The sequence below is a fragment of the Dromiciops gliroides genome, chromosome 1, assembly GCF_019393635.1.
Source record: "Dromiciops gliroides isolate mDroGli1 chromosome 1, mDroGli1.pri, whole genome shotgun sequence".
NCBI classification, from domain to species: domain Eukaryota; kingdom Metazoa; phylum Chordata; class Mammalia; order Microbiotheria; family Microbiotheriidae; genus Dromiciops; species Dromiciops gliroides.
Window position 1 is genome coordinate 140,993,188 of NC_057861.1, and position 24,215 is coordinate 141,017,402.

Here is a 24,215-nt window from a genome sequence, read left to right on the forward strand (position 1 = left end):
ACCGGCCCTGGAGTCAGGAGTACCTGGGTTCAGATCCGGCCTCAGACACTTAACACTTACTAGCTGTGTGACCCTGGGCAAGTCACTTGGCCCCAATTGCCTCACTAAAAAAAAAAAAAAAAAAAAAAAAAGATGATTCCTAAATTGAGAATTGGAATACTGTACATAAAATACTGGTTGAGAATTTTTAAGTTTTAGTTGCAATTTCCATATTGATATTTATTATTTGACTTACTATCTGTTCTGCTGTATTTTGCACCTTAGATTTGAAAGTTGAAGTTTTTGCTAAAACCACATTGCTTGTCAGAGATTTTGTCAGTATCATCAGTAGATACTTTGTTCATGGTGACACTCTACCCCGCCTCTAGCTTTTAATATTCTCTCCTTCCTCTGGTGCTCTTAGAGTACTTTATTTTCTTCTTTGCTCACTATTAGTCCATGACCTTTTGTTGTACTCTACTTTGTATATGTAGATTACATTTCTTTACCTTGTCTGTCAATCAACAGGTATTTTATTTATTAAGTACTTATCTCCCAGGCTTTGGTAAGATCTCCAGGGATACAAAGTAAGGCAAATTACACAGTTCCTGCTCGGAGTGCTCACATTCTAATGATGGACATAACACGCAATACACAACTACATATATACAAAAGACACACAAACATACACAGTGTATTAGGGGTAATTGGAGAGGTAGGGAAAACAGCAGCAGTGGAGGAGAGGATCATGAGAGGTCTCTTGAAGATGGTGGGATTTGAACTGAGACTTGCAGGAAGCCAGGATAGCCAGAATGTGGAGGGGAGAGCATTATACATAGGAGGCAGCTCAAGTGGAGACAGGAAATGAAGTATCTTATATGAGAAACAGCAAGTGGGAATCCTTGACAACCTCATTTCCAGCCTTCCTTCACCCTACTTTTCTAACCTTATTTTACATTACTATAGTTCAAGTACTTTACCAAGTTGGAATAATTTTTATTCTCTAAATTCTTTAAATACACCACGTACTTTTCCTTTGTGTCCTTGTTCTTTACCTGTGTGTCCTGTCTTTGTGTAGAAAGTGTTCATGGAGTGTCCTCTTTTTCTTTATTCTCTTGAAATTTCTCCTGCCTTGCCCAAGCCCTTCTGTCACACTCTCCAGCAAGGCATCCTCCCCAGCCATCTACAACTTTACAGGGTGTGCCTTTCCTGTGCCCTTCCTTTCATCAGTCTCTAGGTACCCTCCTTCAGCATCACCACCACCACTCCACCACCTTTTCACCAGCCACACACAGCTCCCCGATTCTCTGGGACAAATCCACTTGAAAACAGATTCCTGTCAATGATGACCTACCTGACCTCATTCTTCAATGATTAACCTAGTTGCACCCTGTCATACTCACCCCAAACTCTGTTCTCCATCTCCCACTAACTGCACCTTTATTCCCATCCCCCCTCAGTTCCCTTTTTCACCCCACCCCCAAGCTACTTATTCCCTCCACTGTGTTCTCCAAAATGCCTGCACTGTAGGTAACTGGCTTTCATCTTAAACCTCCTTTCTTAGTCTTTCAGTTGTCTTGCATTCGCTGAGCCTGGCTGCTTCCTGATTACATAGCCCAGTTTCTTAGTACATTTCCTGGCATGTAGTAGGCACTTAGTTGACTGACTGACTAAATTGTCCATTCTTTAAAACCCAACTCAAGTACCCACCCCCTTTAAACTTTCTTTGATCCCCTTTTAGTAATGATGATCTTGCTCCTTAAACCTCGTGTAGTATTTTATTATTCTGTTCCTCCTACATAAAATTAGATCGCGATGGATCATTAGAGGCCACCTATTCCTACCCCTTTGTTTTATAGATGAGGAAGCTGGTTCCAGTTAGGTGAAGTGACTTACCTGTGGTCATAGAGCAGCAGAGGCAGGATTCAGATTCAAGTTTTCTGACCCCACAGCCAGTGTTCTTTTCATTACACCGTGTTTTTAAAGTCCTCATTCACGTGGCTCTTACAGTCTTCTCAGAGAAATAGAACCTTTATACACGTAAGTATTGATGTAAATAAAATGTCACAGCAAAGGAGAGATCCTGACAAAGTGCCGTAGGACAACTTGAGAAGGAAAAGAATTACTTTCAGCCTTAGGGGATCAGGGAAGTCTTCCTGAGCTGATTTCTGAACTGAGACTGCAAGGAAGAGAATTGCCGTGGATGGGAATGACAGGAAAGGGGCATTTGCCCAGCTTGGGGGTTGACCTCAGCCATGGGCTTGGAGCTTTCCAGCTCCTTTCTCTGTACCTTCCAAGACCTAAATATACCTTAAATATACTCCATTTCATCTTGACTTCTTATAATTATTAGTTTCTTTACATACCTCCTGCAACTAAGTGTTTCTTGCTCAATACCCTACCTCCTCTATTTATGTAAATGACTTCTTTCTTCCCAGATTACCCTTTTATTTGTCTACATGTTATGTATTCTTGGTGCTTGGCACTATACCTTGTACATGGGGTTGGGGGGGGGTAATCTGTTTTTATCTAGACCTGTGATTTCTTAGATAACTTGTGTGTAAGTAACTCCCAGTGAGATATAATATACTCTACTAGGTCTGAAGTTTATAGTCTTAAAGGAGTTGTGTGGGACACTGATTTTAACTGACAGGTCACTCAGCCATTGTGGGCCAGAAGAATGACTTGGGCCCAAGCCTTCCTAACTCTGTCCTCTCTATCTTTTCTTTTTTTGTTTTTGTTTTTTGTTTTATTTTGTTTTTTTAGTGAGGCAATTGGGGTTAAGTGACTTGCCCAGGGTCACACAGCTAGTAAGTGTTAAGTGTCTGAGGTCGGATTTGAACTCAGGTCCTCCTGAATCCAGGGCCGGTGCTCAATCTACTGCACCACCTAGCTGCCCCCCTCTCTATCTTTTCTACACTGACTCTTTTAGACATAAGGCTGTAAGGTTGGAGCTATATTGTAGAAGTCTGCCAATGCCAAACCACTGTTTTTTGTTTTTTTCCCATAGGCAAGAGGAATTAACTGAAGGTTTTTGAGTAGGGAAGTAACATGATCAGACCTGTACTTTAGGAAAATTATTTTGGCAGGTTTGTGAAAGATGATTTGAAGAGAGGAAAGATGGTAAATAATGAGACCAATTAGAAGGCCATTATAGTAATGTATACAAAAGATTGAGGTGCAAGAGCTGTAGTTGTGGCAGCACGATTCAGGAGGAGCTTGATAGAAGAGAGTGTAAAGATATAATTAATTGATAGGATTTGGCAAGTAATTGAAACTTGGGTATTAAAGGAAAGCTGAGAGCATAAGGTTTCAAGTCTGGATCACTGGAAATGGCATCATGCCCAGAAATTGAAAAGGTAAAAAGGAAGGACAATTTTATGGGTTAAGTTGTAGACATGTTAAGATATTGAACTACTCAGATGAATCTGAGATCTTGTCCACTGAGGAACTCCCTTCACAGTGTAGCTCACAATCTTCCTTGATAGGAGATGGTTAAGAGATTTAGGATTGTAGCTGAGGGAAGAGAATACATAGATTTGGGATTTGCAAAGAAGCCATAAAGTCCTAGGTATAGATGAGATTCAAAGGAAGAAATATAGAATGCTATTAATATGTGAAAATTATTTGAAAAACTTAAGTTCTACGCATCAAATAATGAGGCATACCAAATAAACTAGTTTTCCAGAAAACTAAAGCTTAGACCTTACTATATAAAACTTTACTTTTAACCATTTTTGGTTACTATATTCTATTATATTTTCCCCTTCTTAAACTCTGAACTTCAATCCTATAATTCATCTGTCATCTTCTCATCATTATAGATACTTCCTATAGTGGTGAAGATCACTGTCCATCCATGCTGTACATGACTTTTGCCCATGTCTTGTGAATTCTCCAAAGGAAGTCCACCTATGCTGGGGGCTTTGTTTTTGATCCCTCGACATTATATAGGAAATTAGTGTAGCACACAGGTGCATTGTTATCTTTCCCTTCACTACATAACCAGTCCATCTCCTTTCCCAGTCATATCTCTTTGTGAACTTTCACCAGGAACCTTATGTATTATTATTTATTGGAAATATGGTGCAACCTACCCATTCTCACAGTGTATCTCTCCATTATGATTCTTTATGATTAATAGATTTTCCATGACTCAAAGTCACATAGCATCACTGCTAAAATATTGGTGTTGAGTTAGTTTTTGTTTCAGGTAGAAGCTTAAGTTTATTAAAAGCACAGTACATTTTCCCAAAGGCAGTCTAACCCACAAATTTCCACCTCTTCAGTTTTGGGCCTAACTCATTGTCCTTGTGTGATGCCTATCCAAGATATAGGTACTGATGGATTGATTCTGTGTTCTCCCCAATCAATTGTTTATAATAGTTTGGACAATAAACATCCTCCATCCACTTGCTTTTTCCTGTGTGGATAGTTAGGCTGAACTCTTGAGTGATTGTGAATCTCATTTAGGAGGCTCAGCAGTGTTCCGGGGCTTGATGTAATCAGCACAATGTCACCTGCAAACAGGAGCATCTGGAAGACCTCACCATCCATAGGGAATTCCTTTCCATTTGGACTCTGTGCTGGACATCCTCCATGACAGTGACAAACACCTTTGGTGAGCATATGTCTCCCTGTTTTATGCCTCTTTTAATAACCAGAGGATTGTTAAATATACTTATCTGTAGCATCTTTCAAGGAATCTTGTTTTACTTTGACATATGGGAGACACTTTGGAGGAGAGCCTTTAAAGTCTTGCATTTTATTCTATTGAATCAAATGCTGTGTGCTTTTTTAAAAATTTCCAATGAATGTTAAGCACAGTGGAGATACTTGTATCTTTTAATCGTATGACTGTGAAGATACCACCTACTATAACATTTATTTTTGAAAGCCTGCCTCTTCTTTTGTCATAGTTTAATCAGAGATAATCTCAATATATATGTAGATCATTCTCATTAAGATTTTATAGAGATGGGAAGGTAGGCATAAATCATTAGTTAAAGATATCTTCTATATCCCTCTTTCAGTTATATTGCATATGTGTTTTCTCACCCCCTCTTCCCCCCCAAAATCATCTGGTATCTAGCTTCCCCTCTTTAAAATATCATGAACATGTGTTCAGTACTTTCTCATTTCCAGCATGGATTTCTTCTATATGTACTTGGTATGGTTCAGTTTTTCTTCCTGTATCAGTTTTTTGTGCCATTTCCACTTCCTCATTGGTATATTTGGTACTGAGATGTTAGGATACAAATGTGGAAGTTCTGCTGTCATTAGTGATGAAAAATTATAGAAATGCTGACACATCTATTTTATCTATTAGTCCTTTTAATTTTATCCTTCAAAGTCTTGAGATGATCTGGCTTAATTTGGTTTCATGTCAGGATTTTGTAAATTTGTTTTCTCTTCTATACTTCTTACTTTTTAAATAAATAATCTTTTATAAATAAATCTTTTGCTATCCTCTGTAGTGTTTTAATGTTTTGTTGCTACTTTACTGTCATTTCCCAGTACTATCCCTCCTTCCTCCCCCAGTAGAACCATCTTTCATAACAAAGAATTATAGTTAAAGAAAGAAACTAAAACATTGGCCTTGTTAGACAACATAAGTATCATTGTAAACCTCTCTAGAGTCCACCACCTTTCCTCCAATAGGAGAGAATAATTTTTCACCATTAGTCTTCTGAATTCAGAATTCAGATCTTTGTATTTAATCAGAGTTATGACATCTTCCTGTTTTTTTCTTTATTGTGGTCATTGTGTAAATTGTTTTCTTGGTTCTCCACAATTTGTCCTGCAGCAGTTCATACAATTCTTTCCAGGTCTCTCTGAAATCTTCTTATTTGTGATTTCTTAACAAGGCACAATAATACTCCACTACATTCATATACCACAGTTTTTTCAATGATTCTTTAATCATTGCCATAGCTACTTGGTTTTCATTTCTTTGCTATCACAAAAAGTCCTGCTATAAATGTTTGTATATATGAGACTTCTCCCCTTGTCTAACTTTGCTTAGTAGTGGTGTCACTTGGTCAAGTAAGTCTGGTGTAGTAACTTTATTATTCCAAATTGTTTTCCACAACAGTTAGACTAAACAGAGTTCCAGCAACATAGTATAACTTCTATAGCCTTCCCGATATTTACTATTTTTATCTTTTGTCATCTTTGCCTATATGATGATGGTGTGATAAAAAAACTCAGTTCTACTTTGCATTTCTTTTTTTTAGTGATTTGGAACATTATTTCATGTCATTGTTTATTGTGTGGATTTCTTCCTTTGAAAACTGGTTCTTTATGTCCCTTGACTACTTAAATATTGGGGAACTGTACAATTTTGCAGATAAGTTTCCATCCTAAAACATTGTTCCCCTTGGCTGCCGTGTTTCCCCTTTTTGTAAAGAGATCAAGTGCTGAGACATTTTTTGAACTCTTCTGGCATACTCCTTTTGGCAGTTGCTTTATCAGTTAAAAATATTGTGAGAAATGATGATTGTCTACAAGCCTTTATTTACTATGTGCCTGGTAATCTGATCAATGTCTTTTCCTTTACCCATTTTCCACTGTTCAGCAGTAATAGCTTTAGTCAGGGTGGAACTGGTCTAATTTCACACTTTATCATCTCAACTTTATCCTTGCAGTTTATTGTTTATTTTTACCTTTTGTCTAACTAGTTGATAGTCTATTTATACATAGCAGGTGATAGAGAGGATATAGGTGTTGCACTTAGAGGTCAGGAAAACCTGAATTTGAAACCTTCCTTAGACACTTCAGTTTCCTCATCTGTTAAAAAAAATAGTAATAGTGTTTACCTCACAGGGTCACTGTGAGGATCAAATGAAATAGTCATGTAAAAGCACTTTGTAAACCAGAAACATAAAATAAATGCTAGCTGCTGCTGATGATACAGTTAAAAGTGATTCTGACATTGTTAACTTTATTTCCTGTCAATTTAGATGTCCATTTTTTGATGATTAGTGCTATATGTAGTGATTTCCTACTGTTTCTTATAGAATGTAATTGTCATACAAAAGTGTGAGACTTCTGAGAAATCTCATACCTTTGGTCTCTTGGTTTTTCATCCAGAACTATATTTTACAATCTCTTCCCCTGCCCCAAATTATACTCCCATTTGCTGAGCAATGAGGGTTAAGTGACTTGCCCAGGGCCACACAGCTAGCATCAAATGTCTGAGGTCGGATTTGAACTCAGGTCCTCCTGAATCTGGGCTTTATCCACTACGCCACCTAGCTGCCCCCTCCATGGCCATTTTTCCATTAAAGCGATTTAATATTAAGTTGTATATTCTGACTTAGTTTGCAAAATCATATTGTGAACCTCTTAGCATTTCTTCTTTTAGTTATCCTTTGAAACAGATGTTGGAGCATTGATTGCAGTTATCTCTAGTGTAAGGGCTTTTTATCCATGCTCAGCAAGGAACAAGAGATGATTAAGTGTCTCATGGTTACCTTTAGGTGCAATTCCTTTATTATTTGTGTCTACAACGAAAACCTGTGAAAATCTTTTAATTTAGCATCAACTTCCCTGTGGCTTCTGGTTCCACTTAAATTTAGAATGTCAGTGTTTGTATGGTTCATTTCTTTAGTAATATGTGTTGAATCATCGGAGGAAGATCTGACCTTAATTGGGTAATTCTGTACTTAGGTATGTAGGTACATAGGTACTTAAGTAATTAGGGACTTAGGCATCATTAGATAATCATTTGTTATTATTATTATTAGTTGTTGTTGTTCATGACCCTGTTTGAGGTTTTCTTGGCAAAGATACTGGAGTGGTTTGCCATTTTCTTTTCCAAATCATTTGACATATGAGGAAACTGAGGCAAACAGGGTTAAGTGACTTGTCCAAGGTCACCCAGCTATTAAGTGTCTTCGGCCAGATTTGAACTCAGGAAGATGAGTCTTCCTGACTCTAACCCATTCACCACCTTGTTGCCCAAATTAATATTTATTAGGTAATAATTAGATACACAGGGGTTTGGTAATTATAACTTCCTTCATGGGAATAGCTACTTAGGTCTTTAGATACTTAGGTACTTATGTGGATAAATACTTTAGGTACTTATAAGTACTTAGGGACAAGTGTATCTTGGTACCTAGGTAGTCACTTAATTAGGTACTAGGTTATTTGGGGTGTTCAAGGAGTACTAGGATCTCTAGTGTACTAGGACAAGTGTATCTTGGTACCTAGGTAGTCACTTAATTAGGTACTAGGTTATTTGGGGTGTTCAAGGAGTACTAGGATCTCTCAGTTTACAGGACTGCTTATACTGCCCCTTTTTCCCCCCCTCATCTATCTTTGAAGTCTTTCTGACACTCAGCTCTCACCTGTGAGTCCAAGAAAGTGTTGTATAAACATCAACCACACCTTGGTAAACCATCTGAGCAGATGGGCTAAACTAGGTTGAGGGTAACCTATTGGGTTTTGAGTTGGGGGGGGGGTCTCTCCCAAGAATGTGAAGATTTCCCCTAGTGGATCGGGTGGATGAGAACAATTTGTTCCAACATACATGAAGATGGCAAAATCAGGCGCTTTGTAACATTTAGAGCTTGGTCAGACGTGGAAGACTCAAGATTATCCACTGGACTCTGATGACTCTGGAAGAGAGAGTGAGGCTGACAACTTTGTGCAACTCTTCACTTAAATTCATTCTTTGTCTTTGAGTCAAGACTTTACCTTGTGTTTGGTCCTCTTCCACGGTGAAGAACCAAACAGCTACAGCAATTAGTAGGTACTTAAGGTACAGTAATCAACTAATTAGGTACTTAGGGACAGAGGCATTTAAATATTCAGGCATCTGGTTACTGGTTAGATACTCAGGTATTAGGTAATGAGGCATTTTGTTGTTCAGTTGCTTTGCAGTCTTGTTTCTTTTTGTGACCCTATTTGGGATTTTTTTTAAAAAATAGAGATACTGTAGTGGTTTGCCATTTCCTTCTCCAGCTCATTTGACACATGAAAAACTGAGGCAGGCAAGATTAAGTGACTTGTCCAGAGTCACACAGCTGATAAGTATCTGAGGCTAGGTTTGAACTCAGGAAGATTAGTCTTTCTACCTTCATTCAGGCCTACCACTCTATCTGCTAACCCAGGGTCACAGCTATTTATTATGCCACCTAGCTGCCCTAATTAGGCATTTGGTACTTAGGTAATTATTTGTATAGTTACTTAGGTACATAAGTAATTAGTTAATTGGATACTTAGAGACATAGGCACTTAGGTAATTATATAGTTAGACACGTAGGTAATTAGTTAATTAGATACTTAGAGGCCTAGGTATTTAGAGACATAGGCACTTAGGTACTTAGAAGTTTTGAACCTGATTGAACTGGTTTCAACCTGTAATAGTCCTGATTTGAAGTGGTTTAAACTGTATTGTACCTGTTATGTTTAAACTTGTTTGAGCTGGACAGAACTAGTACTAGTAAAGTTAATGTTTACAGCTGATAGAAAAATGGAATCTTCTAAACCTTTACCATGATTCTGCCCTTGTTATCAATGATGAAACAGAAAGGGCGTTCACTGGACTGGGTACTTTCAGAGGCTTTGTGTTTTTGTTTCATGGATAGCTTTGGCCAAAGAATTTATGATCTGAGCTACTTAGCAACAAGCCTCTTTTTAATTAGGTAGGCTGGTCCTCAGGCAACAGTCTCTGGGACTGTATTTGAAACCTTCCAGCTTGGTTGAATTGTGTTTTCTTTCATTCTTTTTTGTTTTAAACTTTTTTTTAACTTTTTAAAGGTACCCAATTTAAAAATGTTTAGTGATATCTTTTGCTTTTGCCAACTTAAAATGTATTAAAGTGAAATCATACATTCTTTTTTTTAAGTAATAAAACATTTTTATTCATAGTTTTGGGTTCCAATTTTTATCCTTCCTTCCCTACCTCCTCTTTGAGGCGGTAAGCAATCAAATGCAGGCTATACATGTAAGATGATATAAAATATTACCATATTAGTGATTTTGTATATGAATAAAAAATGAAAAAGTGAAAAATAGCACGCTTCAGTCTGTGTTCCATCAATATCAGTTCTTTGGAGGTGGATAGTATATTTCATGGATAATACTTTGGGATTCTCTTTGATTATTAATTTTTTTGAGGATAGTTAAGTCTAAAAAAAATTTTTCAATTAGCAAAAATCCTCCCTTTCTCCCTCTAACCCACCTCGTCCCCCAATTGAGAATGAAAGGAAAAATAAACTCCTCTTACAAACATGTATAGTCAAGCAAAGCAAATTTTCTCATTGTTTATGTTGAAAAAAACACGTCTCATTCTGCGCTGAATCCTTCACTTTTCTATAAGGAAGTAGATAACATGTTTCATCATGAGTCGTCTGGTATGATAGTGGATCACTATGCTGATCAGAGTTTGCCTGATTCTGCTTATTTTGCTCTGCATCTGTCTATAAAGTCTTCTTAGGTTTCCAAGAAACCTCCCCTTCATCTTTTCTTACAGTACAATGGTATTCCATCACATTTCTATACTTCAACTTATTCAGCCATTATCCAGTTAATGGGCACCCTTCAATTTATAATGGGGGGGGGCAGGGCAGTGGGGGTTAAGTGACTTGCCCAGGGTCACACAGCTAGTAAGTGTCAAGTGTCTGAGGTCAGATTTGAACTCAGGTACTCCTGACTCCAGGGCCTGTGCTTTATTCACTGTGCCACCTAGCTGCCCCCAGTTTATAATTTTTTGACACTAAAAAAAGAACTGCTTTAAATGTTTTTGTACACCCCCTAGTTGGTTTCATTTAGAATCAATTCCTCCCTTAATCTACTCTCCCTCTTATTCCCACCCTTCTATCATAACTTTCTATTGAGTATAGTGTATTTCTGTACCCAGTTCTCCCTGTGTGTGTATTCTTCCTTTCTTTGACTAATTATGAGTGAAGTTCAAGTGTCACCCACTTTTCCCATCCTTGTTTGTATAGACCTTGCATGCCCCATTTATGTGAGATAATTTTCCCTAACTTTACTCTCACTTTTTCCCACAATATATTCCTTATTCCCTCCAGTTTCTACCCTTTTTAAACTCAAGACATAATTGAACCACTCCCAGATGCATCTGTCTAATTAGAATCTATGACCTCTAACAATGATAGAGTTCAGAGGGGTAATGTATCATCTCATTAGAATGTAAACAGTTTATCCCTTGATTCTCTATACTCCTTGGTTTGCACTTAACAGTGTCTCAGCAACTCTGGTCTTTTCATCAGGAATGCCTAGAAGTCTTCTATATCAGGGCTTTTAAAACTTTTTCCTCCACCCCTTTTTGCTCGAGAAATTTTTACACAACCCCAGGTATATAGGTATATAAAATAGGTATACAAATCAAACATTTACTGCCATATTTTTTCACTACCCCCACATTGTTATGTGACCATATATGACGTAAAAAAAAAAGCCCGGAGAAACTCCTGAAAAATGTTTAATAAATTAAAATTTTAACAAGATAACAGATAATATGGTTTTTCTAAGTCAATATTCAGTTCAAAATCAATTTCTTTTTGAGTTTGACAGTTTTTGCTAATTTATGTAATTAAAGATCCATTTTTTCCTCTGTAGGATTATGCTCCATTTTGCCAGGTAAAATTTTTCTTGGTTGAAAGCCTGTATACTATAGCTTTCTGTGATTCTGAGTGTGGCTTTTATGGTACTTAAATTCTTTCTTTTTGGCTACTTAATTTTCTCTTTGACTTACAAACTCTGAATTTTGGTTATAATGTTCCTTAGAGAACATTATAAAATTTTGGAGTTTCTTTCAGGTGTCTGGTAGGTTCACTTTTATATACACATTGCTTTCTAGTCCAAGAAATCTGGGCAGTTTTATGACTTTTTAAGATATTTTAACCTTTTTAGTCATGACTTTCAGGCAATCTAATGATTCTTAGATTTTCTTTCATCAGTCTCTCTTTTTTTTTTTTTTTTTTTGATGAGTCAATTGGGTTAAGTTATTTGCCCAGGGTCACACAGCTAGTGTGTGTAATTTAAGATTCTAAATGTGGATTCTAATCTGTTCCCCCAGTTTTTGGGGGAAACTGACTAAAATCACTGATAAAACGAGTTTAGGTTTTTAAGGGTTTATTGAAAAATAGAAAGAAAAAGATTGAGAACAGAATTCCAACAGCCTGGCATTCCTATCTTTCCTCAAATTTCCTGTGAAGTCCTCTGCTGCTGCCGCTACCACCATCAAGTCAGGAACCCAAAAGCACGAGAGCTCTCCGTGCAGGCTCCCTTTCCTCCTTCCTGTCTCCTCCCAGAAAATAGGAGGCTCCTCAAGTTGATTGGCTGGTAGCCTTGATAGACAGCACCCATGAGTAAACGTCATTTCCTGACGCCAAGGAAAAGCCACAATGCCTCTGAGGCATTTTCCTCATGGCGGAGCTTTTCCACAGCAAGTCTCCAGTAGGTGGCATCATTCCAATCATTACAAGTGTCAAGTGTCTGAGGCCAGATTTGAACTCAGGTCCTCCTGAATCCAAGGGCCTAGCTGCCCCACATCAGTCTCTTTTCTAAGTAATTTATTTTTACTAAAAAATACCTTATTTTTCTTCTATTTTCTTTCCAGCCTTTTCGTTTTTAATATTTCTTCTTGTTTCATGGAGTAATTAGCATCTATTTGGTCTATTTAATTTTCATCTTGTTGCATTTGTTGTGCCAAGCTGTTAATTACTTTTCCCATTCCTTCTTGCCTGACTCTTACTTCTTTTTTTTCCTCCCATACTGGCTGTCTATTTTATTTTTTTAATCATAAAAGTATATTATTATTTTCTAGTTACATGTAAATATAGTTTTCAACATTTGTTTTTATAAGATTTCTAGTTCCAAATTTTTCTCCCTCCCTCCCCCCTCCCCAAGACAGAAAGCAATCTGATATCGGTTATATATGTACTATTTACGTTAAACATTTCTGCATTAGTCATATTGTGAAAGAAAAATGAGAGCACAAGGAGAAAACCTCAGAAAATAAGGGGGGAAAAACCAGCCCAAAAGTAGAAACAGTATGGTTCAATCTGCATTCATAATCCACTTTTTTCTGGATGTTGAGAACATTTTCTATCATGAGTTCTTTGAAATTGTTTTGACTGCACTGCTGAGAAGAGCCAAGTCCATCACAGTTGATCATCACACAATGTTGCTGTTACTGTGTTCCTGACTTATTTCTTGTAGCGCTTTCAATTCATTTTTTTTTTTTAAATTACACTCTTGTTTAATGACTTCTAGGAATGCTAGTTGAATTTGTGCCCAAGCTGGTTGGTTGTCTCTGAAGTTTTGCTTGTAGATATTTTGGAGTAATATTCTTATTTTAGCTTTATGTCTTGCGCATCTCTATCAATATAATTTTTTTTGGTTTTGTTTTTGCGGGGCAGTGAGGGTTAGGTGACTTGCCCAATATGGGGAGAGTTAATTGGGTGGCTCGCCATAATATTGGAGTTCAGAAAATAATGAGGGACCTCTAGGTCCAAAGCTTCCTCCCCTCTGATTCTTCTTGCGCAGCATGACTAATGCAGAAATATGTTCAATGTGACTGTACATATATAACCTATATTGGGCTGCTAGCTGTCTTGGGGAGGGAGGAGGGAGGGAGAAGAAATTGAAACTAGAAATCTTATAAAAACAAATGTTGAAAAATAATAAAATACTTTTATGGGGGAAAAATGGGGTGGAAAGACAGTGGAAGTTTCTACTGGATGATTTCCAGAGCTCTTTCCTGCCCTTAGTATTTTATAGTTCTATTTGATTGTAGTTCCCTGTGATTATTTTCGATTTTGATTTTTTTTCTCATTCCCATCAGAATGTCAAAATCATTTATTTTAAATAAATATCAATCTGATTCCTTTAAACAGAGGGTACTTTAAACTCATCCTGAGGGAAAGGGGATTGTGTCATCAGCATGTAGAATCAGAAATTAAAAGAAATTATGCCACGTTTTAGAAATTGATTTAACAAGCATTCCCTAGGTATGAAAATTCTCTCCCCCTGCCCTCCCCCCCCCCCCCATTCTAACATAGGTTTATAGAGTTGCCTGGAGCCGATGGGAACAAAACTAGTATGATCTTTTGGGGGGGGGCAGTGAGGGTTAAGTGACTTGCCCAGGGTCACACAGCTAGTAAGTGTCAAGTGTCTGAGGCTAGATTTGAACTTAGGTCCTCCTGAATCCAGGGCTGGTGCTTTATCCACTGTGCCACCTAGCTGCTCCCACAACTAGCATGATTTTGAGAAAAGACTTGAACCCCAGGTCTTCTTAACTCCAAAGCTAGTCCTGTAGGCCCTGGGTACACTGCCCTGCCTCTCATATCCTTTGTACTTTCTTAGAAGTTCTGTAGCTTTCCAAATTTCTCTACATTCCACTTCTTTGTTGTGTCTACCATTATCTTCATATTTCCATTTTTACTGGTATCATTTTAGTTTTCCTTATCTGTGAAACATGGATAATAATCTACCTTGCTTATTTTCTCATAGTCTTGTGGGGATGTAATGTAACATGGAATTTAAAGTTCAAAGAAAATTGGCAGCAGATGATGGAAACATTTACCAAGTATTTCTAGAAATTAATGCAAATTCTAGCAAATAGAACCAAAATTATAAGAACTCATTGGCAATGTAGAAATTTTTAGGGGTACAAAGGAAAAACAAACTTTTCTAAGAGCTTTGAAAAAGAGTTTTTTCCCCATTGTTCAGCTGGCATTTTGATAAAATCATGAATGTTATAAAATATCACAGAATGTGATAGCTTATAAATAAGATTTTTCTATTTTAAGTAATTTTAAAGTAGTTATTTTAGTATTCCTTGTTTTTCTGTGTTCCTTCATTTAACTACTCATTGAAAAAATGGTTTTAAAATAATGTATAGAATGAGTTTCTAAGTTATTTTTTTTAAACAAGCAGGACTTAGATATAAAGTTTAATTTTGTTAATGGTTTTTGTTTTTTACTTTATTATAGTGACAACTTTCAAAAGAATTTTAACTAATTCTAATTTTTTTCCCCCACAGAACATCTGTAAGAACAATCACTTGGAAATTAAAACTGTTGTGAAGGTTCTTCAGCAAGAACTAAGAAGGATTATCTCACATCATGGCCAAATCATAATGCAAAGACAAGAACAATGACTTATCTCTAAATATGATGAGGGTTGTGTGTGAACACTGACCCTGACTCAGTTGTAATGAGTATTCTAGACATGAGTTTGCATCGGCAAATGGGGTCAGATCGGGACCTTCAGTCTTCTGCCTCGTCCGTGAGTTTGCCTTCTGTCAAAAAGGCACCCAAAAAAAGGTCCTTTAGGTCATTTTTATTTAGAAAGAAAAAGGACACCAAACGTAAATCAAGGGATCTCAATGGCGGGGTAGATGGAATTGCGAGTATTGAAAGTATACATTCTGAAATGTGTACTGATAAGAACACAGTTTTCTCCACATATACCTCCTCTGACAATGGAATGACTATCAACAGCAAACAAAATGGAGACTTTATGGAGTGTCCTTTGTGCCTTTTGCGGCATTCTAAGGAAAGATTTCCTGATATAATGACCTGTCATCATAGATCTTGTGTGGATTGCTTACGGCAATATCTGAGAATTGAAATCTCTGAGAGTAGAGTTAATATCAGATGCCCAGAATGCACCGAACGATTTAATCCTCATGATATCCGCTTGATATTAAGTGATCATATCTTGATGGAAAAATATGAAGAATTTATGCTTAGACGGTGGCTTGTTGCAGACCCTGACTGTAGATGGTGCCCAGCTCCAGACTGTGGGTAAGAATACATATTAAGATTTTTCTGTTTGTTTTTTCCTACATACCGCATTAAACTTTTCTGTGGGTGAAATTTAAATTGCTGAAAAATGTGAGATGAAAATATTTACCAAAGAATTTCACTTTTAAAGATTTTATTATATTTGAAATGACTCAGGGTGTTATGTTCAAAGATATTAAATATGTGATAGATTTATAGTGAACTCTATCATAAAAGCTAATTTATCTGACACTTAATTGGAAATTTTTGTTAACTAATTTACTAACCACAACACCCCATTTTCAGACCCCATTCGATAACAGTTTACGTGCCATAGAGTTCCATGCTTGAGTTCTCTTTTTGGGGGGAGAGGAGGGAGTGGGGGAATGAGGGTTAAGTGACTTGCCCAAGGTCACATAGTTTATGTCAAGTGTCCCAAGCCGGATTTGAACTCAGGTCCTCCTTAATCCAGGGCCAGTGCTTTATCCACTGTGCCACCTAGCTGCCCTCTTGAGTTCTCTTTAATGTGTTTTTTGTTTGTTTTGTGTTTATGTTAACTAGCAAGAGAGTGACACAAATTTTTTTGGTTTTGCTTTTTTTAAAAAAATAAATAAGTCTCACAATACTTTTTTACTGTCAGATACTTAGCATTTATCATGTGCAATATTATTTTTTAAAATCAACACTTTTATTTAAAGTTTTAAGTTTAAATTCTTCCCCTACCCTGAGGTGGTAAACAATCAGATATAGATTATACAATAACAATATGTAAAACACTTCCATATTAGTCATTTTGTATAAGACTCAAATAAAAATGAAAGTGAAAAACAACATGCTTCAGTCTGTTCAGGCAATATCAGTTCTTTCTCTGGATGCAGATAGTATGCTTCATCATTAACTTTTTGGAATTGTCATGGATCCTTGTATTGCTGAGAATAGCTAACTCATTGAAAATTCTTCATCAAACAATATTTTTTCCATAAAATTATTTTATTATTGTCCAGCTACATGTAGAGATAGTTTTCAACATTTGTTTTTATAAGATTTCTAGTTTCAATTTTTTCATCCTCCCTCCCCCCTCCCCAAGACAGCTAGCAATCTGATATAGGTTATATATGGACATTCACATTAAACATATTTCTTCATTAGTCATGCTGTGCAAAAAGGAAAAACAAAAAAAAATAGAAATAGTATGGTTCAATCTGCATCTAGATTTCACAGTTCTTTTATTTCTGGATTTGGAGAGCATTTCCCATCATGAGTCCTTTGGAACAATCTTGGACCATTGTATTGCTGAGAAGAGGCAAGTCTATTACAGTTGATCAACACATAATGTTGTTGATACTGTGTACAATGTTCTCCTGGTTCTGCTCATCTCACTCAGCATCAGTTCATGTAAGTCCTTCCAGGTTTCTCTGAAATCCACCTGCTTGTTTCTTTCTTTCTTTCTTTTTTTTGGTGAGGCACTTGGGGTTAAGTGACTTGCCCAGGGTCACACAGCTAGTGTTAAGTGTCTGAGGCTGGATTTGAACTCAGGTCCTCCTGACTCCAGGGCCTGTGCTTTATCCACTGTGCCACCTAGCTGCTCCTTGCTTATTGTTTCTTACAGCACAATAGTATTCCATTGCATTTATATACCACAACTTGTTCAGCCATTCCCCAATTGATGGGCATCCCCTCAATTTCCAGTTCCTTGCCACCACAAAAAGCAGCTATAAATATTTTTGTACATGTGGGTCCTTTTCCCTCATCAAACAATATTGCTGTTACTATGCACAACATTCTCTTGATTATGTTCACTATATATTGGTTCATGGATTTTTTGAAATCATACGGCTTATTTCTTATAGCACAATAATATTCCATTACAGTGATATACCACAGGTTGTTTAGCTACTCTCCAATTGATGGGCATCCTTTGATTTCCAATTCTTAGCCACCACAAAAAGATCTGCTATAAATATTTTTGTATAAATAGGTCCTTTTCTCTCTCTTTTTAATGTCTTTGGGGTATAAATCTAGCAGTGGTATTGCTGGCTCAAAGGGTCGTGTTCAATAGTCTAAGCACAGGGGGAAAGGGGATGAGTTGATATATGAAATTATTTTAGGATATGGATAGAAAATTCCTAGTAATCAGTCAGAATAAGCATTTATTACTTCCTGAAACTATATTAAGTGCTAGGGATATTATTTTTTTTTAAGTGAGGCAATTGGGGTTAAGTGACTTGCCCAGGGTCACACAGCTAGGATGTGTTAAGTGTCTGAGGCTGGATTTAAACTCAGGTCCTCCTGACTCCAGGGGTGGTACTCTATCCATTGCGCCACTTAGCTGCTCCTTGCTAGGGATATTTTTTAATATTCTAAAACCCTCAAGAAACTCATTCTAATGATAGACAAAAGATGTAAATAACTATGCACATTTTAGAATTAACTTATCTCATGGAGTCATCCTGTGAGAACAACCTCTTGTGTTTTAATAGAGAGATTATGTCACTTAAATTGACAGTACAGTATTATAGTGAGTTTTGGTTTTGGTGATTTCATATTCTTGTGAGGTGATGAGGAGAGGTAAGATTACAAAGATTTATGAGTTATTATTTTTTGCTAGGTAGTGTCAGCTACAGAGTTGGTTAATAATGAAAATAGTAATAACTATGTTTCATTTACGCGTGCTAAGTCAAATGGTTCGCGGCTATTACATTGAAAAATGCCAACCCAGAAAAACTTAAAGCATACACATATATGGAACAGGAAGTAATTGTGCCCTTTGTTATATTTCTCTTTATATTCTCCAACAATCCCACTCTTGAAGGGAGGAAATTTAAGAATACATTCACCTAGGGGCAGCTAGGTGATCCAGTGGATAGAGAACCGGCCCTGGAGTCAAGAGGACCTGAGTTCAAATCCAGCCTCAGACACTTAACACTTACTAGCTGTGTGACCCTGGGCAAGCCACTTAACCCCAATTGCCTTACCCCCCCCCCCAAAAAAAAAAGAATACATTCATCTAGTGGTAGCTCATGTGGCCTACTTTTTAGAAGAGAGGTAGAGGAAAAATTGTGAAAAGAAATGAAACGGATGAAAGATAATCATGAAAAAAGAGTCAACAGCTTGCTTAAAGGAGGCACAGAAAATATTGAAGCAAGTAATAGCTTTGAAAAACAGTATAGGTAATGGTAAAAGAGGCACAAAAATCCACTGAAGAAAAGAACTTAAAAAGTAGAATTGATCAAATGGGAAAAGGGTGTAGAAAAGCTCATGGAAGAAAATAATTTTTTAATAATTAGAATTGGGCAAGTGGAAGCTAATGACTCATGAGACATCAATGAAATAATCAAAGAAAATCAAAAAGAATGAAAAAAATGTGACATCTCATTGTAAAAAGAACTGACCTAGCAAATAGATCCAATCAAGATGATTTAAGAATTATAGGACTAGGAGGCAACTGGATGGCGCAGTGTGGATAAAGCACCGGCCCTGGATTCAGGAGGACCTGAGTTCAAATCCAGCCTCAGATAATCAATAGATAGATAGACAGACAAATAATTAAATGAAAGAATTATAAGACTACCTGAAAACCACAAAAGAACCTATTTATCATATTTCAGGAAATTTTAAAGGAAAATCACCTTGATATCCCGGAACCAGAGGGTATAAAATGAAAAGAATCCACCAATGATCTCCTGAAAAGAGATCCCAAAATGAAAACTCCTGGCAATATTGTAGCCAAATTGCAGTGCTCCAAAATCAAGGAGAAAATATTCTGAACACCTAGAAAGAAACAGTGCAAATATCATAGAGCCACAGTCAGGATAATAATACAAGATTTAGTAGCTTCCACTAAAAGAGCAGAGGGCTTGGAATATGGTATTCCAGAGGGCAAGGGAGCTAGGATTACAACTAAGAATCACATCCAGCTAAACTGAAAATAATCCTTCAGGGGAAAATGCTTATTTAAGAAATAGAGGACTTTCAAGCATTCCTGATGAAAAGACCAGAGCTGAATAGATTTTGACATTCAAATAGAAGACTCAAAGAAAAGCATAAAAAGATAAACAGGAAAGACATCATAAGGGATTCAGTAAGATTAAACTTGTTTACATTCCTACATGGGAAGATGATACTTGTAACTCCTAAGGACTTGATCTTTATTAGGGCAGTTAAAAGCTGTATACACAGAAGACAGCAGTGTGAATTGACTATGAAGGGATGATATCTAAAAAATAAAATTAAGGGGTGAGAGAGGGATACACTGGGAGAAGGGGGAAATGGAGAGGTAGAATGGGGTAGATTCACATAAAAGAGGTAAAAAAGAACTTTTACAGGGAGGGGGAAATGAGGGGTAGGGTTAGCAGACAGTGCTTGAACTTTACTCTCATCAGAATTGGCTCAAAGAGGGAATAAAACACCCTCAGTTGGATATAGAATAGGAAGGGAAGGGAAAGGCGATAAGAGAATATAACTGTTTCTGTCTGTGTGTGTTGGGGGTGGGGGTTGTGGTTGATAGAATGGAAGGCCGATTGGAGGAGGCAGTGGTCAAAAGCAAAACATTTGAGGAATAGGTTGAAAGGAAAAAGAGAAGGCTAAATGGAAAAAAAAAATAGGATGGAGGGAAATATACAGTAATCATAACTAAAAATATTTTTATAGCAAGTATCTCTGATAGAGGCCTCATTTCTCATTTATATAGAAAATAGAGTTGAATTTATAAGAATACAAGTCATTCCCCAATTAATTGATAAATGGTCAAAAGAGGCAGTTTTCAGACAAAGTAATCAAAGCCATTGATAGTCACATAAAGAATGCTCTAAAATCTCTATTAGTGAAATGCAAATTAAAACAACTCAGGTACCATCTCACACCTATCAGATTGGCTAATATGACAGAAAAGGAAAATGATAAATGTTGGTGAGGACTTGGGAAAACTGGGATACTAATGAACTGTAGGTGGAGTTGTGAACTGATCCAACCATTCTGGAGAGCAATTCAGAACTATGCCCAAATCGCTGTACATGTTGCATACCCATTGACCCAGAAATACCACTACTAGGTGTCTGTATCCCAAAGAGATTTTTTTTTTTAAGTGAGGCAATTGGGGTTAAGTGACTTGCCCAGGGTCATACAGCTAGTAAGTGTCAATCTTCTGAGGCTGGATTTGAACTCTGGTACTCCTGACTCCAGGGCCGGTGCTCTATCCACTGCGCCACCTAGCTGCCCCTCCAAAGAGATTTTTTTTTAAAAGGACTTACATGTACAGAAATATTTATAGCATTTCTTTTTGTGGTGGCAAAGAATTGGAAATTGAAGCGATACCCATCACTTGGGGAATGGCTGAGTTGTGGTATATGGTTATTGTACTATAGGAAAAGACAAGCAGGATGCTTTCAGAAAACTCAGAAACACAGAAACTGATGCAGAATGAAGTGAACAGAACCAGGAGAACATTGTACACAGTAACAGCAATATTCTACAATGACCAGCTGTGAATGACAGCTATTCTCAGCACTACAATGATCAAAGACAGTTCTGAAGGACTGAAAAATGCTATGCACCTGCAGAGAAAGAGAATGCAGATTCAAGCATGCTTTTAAAAAAAAACTTTCTTTTTCTTGGATCTTTTTGGTTTTGTTTTGGTTTTTTTTGTTATCTTCTGTTACAACATGACTTTATATGGAAATAGTTTTTCATGACTGCACATGTATAACCTATGTATTGGACTAGATGATTTCTGAGATCCCTTCCCAGATATGAACCTATGGTCATTCTAGGGAATGAATCATTGATTCCACAGCATATTGGTGACACATACTAGAAGTTGTTGCCCTAATTTATTTGGAGGGTATTCTGCTTAACCTGGAGTGTATAGGACGTTCAGGGAGGACTAGCAGCTCTCATGAAGGCTGCCAAACACTTTTCAGGGCTACTTATCCACCTTTGGTGTCCAGTTTTTCACCCAACTCTTATCTCTGACTCCAAGAAGCTGTGTAGCATGCACAGTGGCCACAACCCTTGTAAAACCATTTCAGCAGACAAGCAAAACCAGGTCGAGGGTAACTAACAGGTCTCAAACTTGTCAGTTAAGTTTAGGGGGATATCTACCCTAAACATATGAAGACTCCTTCCCCCACCCTCTCGATGCTCCCCACCCCCACCATGCCAGGGGAAATGGACAGATAAAAACAATTTGTTCCAGTGACTGCGAAAGCAGCTGAAACAGGCCCTGTGAAGCTCTCCCAGTTTGGTCAGACATTAGAGATGCCATAGTAATCCACTTCATCCTGACTTTCCTCCAGCCCCTGGACTTTGATGACTCTGGAAGAAAGAGTGAGGCTGAGGACTGTGCAACTCTGCCTCACTTAAATCCAAGTCACACAAGAGTCAAGACGTCACTCCTTGATGTCATTGGTCCTCTTCAAAACAAAAGGGGAATAACATTCTCTTTTACCCACCTTCTTAAGTTAATGAGGCTGCCTTAACTTCTGTCCTACTCCAAAAGTTTTGAACCTGATTCTTTGTCTACTAACACTCTTTTTTGTGGGTTTGTTGTTAAGTAAATTAATAGTAATCATAATTCATTTACATAATGATTTGAAGTTTGCAAAGTGCATTTCTCACAACCCTATATAGTAGATAGTGAAAAGATTATTACAATTTGTTTAGATGAGGAAATGAAGGCTGGTGTCATCTAGGACTCGAAATCCAAGTCTTCTGACTAAATGTGTTTCCATAACACTACTGATAGACTTAGGAAGATGGGAGATTTAGAGATAAAAGGATTCTTAGAGACCATGTAGTCCAAAACCCACTTCTACCCCTTCCCCCTTTTCACTTTCAGTTGACACATCTTGCTTTAAAAAATGTATTAATCTTTTTCTGTATAAGAGGAAACCTATATTTAATGGTAATAAGAATGTTACTGCAGGCTTAGATCCTATAGAAAAGCTATAATTTTAAAAATCCTAAAAACTTGTTATAGTGTTATATATCAAATATAGAAAGGATAGCTTCAAGTTTTCAACACAAAGATAGTGGTTTTTTACACTGACCTTTTTAAAAAAATACACATCGTAGTACCTCTTTCTTAACTGCTTTTTCTAGTTAGTATTTTTTTTTCCTCCTACAAAGAAAAAATACCAATTTTCTTTGTTTTCCTACCATTTTAACTTTTTGGAGAATCTTCTCCTTCCCCACTCTTTTTTTTTCCCTGATAAAAGTATTTTATTTTTTTCCAGTTACATGTAAAGATAGTTCTCAACATTTGTTTATATGAGCTTTCTCATTTCAGATTTTTCTCCCTCCCTTCCCCCTCCCCTAGACAGCAGGTAATCTGATATAGGTTTTATATATATATGTGTGTGTGTGTGAAATAACATTAAACATATTTCTGCATTAGTCATGTTATAGGAGAAGAATCAGAGCAATGAGGAAAAACCTCAAAATAGAAAAACAACAGCACCAAAACCAAAAGAAATAGTATTATTCAATCAGCATCTATACTCCACAGTTCTTTTTTTTTTTCTGGATTTGGAGATCCCCTTCCATCATGAGTCCCCTAGAACTCTCCTGTACCATTGCATTGGTGAGAACAATCTAGTCCATCACAGTAGATCAACACTCAATGTTGATGATACTGTGTACAATGTTCTTCCGGTTCTGCTCATCTCATCATCAGTTCATGCAAGTCCTTCCAGGTTTCTCTGAACTCCTCCTGCTCATTGTTTCTTACAGCACAATAGAATTCCATTACATTCATATACCACAACTTGTTCAGCCATTCCCCAGTTGATGGGCAACCCTTCAGTTTCCAATTCCTTGCCACCACAAAAAGAGCAGCTATAAATATTTTTGTACATGTGGGTCCCTTTCCCCTTTCCACGATCTCTTTGGGGAAAAGACCCAAAAGTGGTATTGCTGGGTCAAAGGGTATGTACAGCTTTATAGCCCTTTGGGCATAATTCCAGATTGCTCTTCCCCACTCCTAATACTTTATTCTAGATGTTTTTAAAATCAGATTAGGCCTTTATTTCTCTATCTATTGCATTAAATTAGATGTAAGTGCAATTTTAGGGAACCCTCTCTCCTGGTCTTTCATATTTATGAGACAATTTGTTATTGGCAGAATAGGGGAACCCTCTTTTCCCCCTTCAGGAAAGAATGAATAATTCAATTGTTGGAAACCTGCTAGAGGAGAGAAAATAGACAATCAGTTGAAGAATGAGATGTAGCAGGGGTTTTGTTTTTGTTTTTTTAATTGGGGGGTGGGGAACAGGACAGTGTTAAAACCAAACCTATCAAAGACACAAAGGACAATAATTCTGTTAACTAGTATTTTTATTAAATATTTCCATAGTGAGTTGTGTCCATTTATGGATTAGATGATTTTTAATTTCTTTACATATAACAAGACAAACTATTTTTTAAAATCCTAATACCCTAAACATTAATGTTATATACCAAGTATAGAAGGAA

General features: G+C 37.0%; 1 protein-coding gene across 4 annotated transcripts in view; it reads left to right on the forward strand.

Moving 5' to 3' along the window:
* RNF19A (ring finger protein 19A, RBR E3 ubiquitin protein ligase) overlaps positions 1–24,215 on the forward strand; it is a 77,002-nt gene that overhangs the window by 29,941 nt on the left and 22,846 nt on the right. For 3 of the 4 annotated variants that reach the window (XM_044005242.1, XM_044005227.1, XM_044005248.1), the window contains exons 3-4: positions 4,453–4,600; positions 15,002–15,767. In XM_044005242.1, coding sequence (XP_043861177.1) covers positions 15,175–15,767 — 593 coding nt within the window. In that variant the 5' untranslated portion in view covers positions 4,453–4,600; positions 15,002–15,174. The remainder of the gene's footprint in view (positions 1–4,452; positions 4,601–15,001; positions 15,768–24,215) is intronic. The other variant, XM_044005233.1, reaches the window with a different exon arrangement.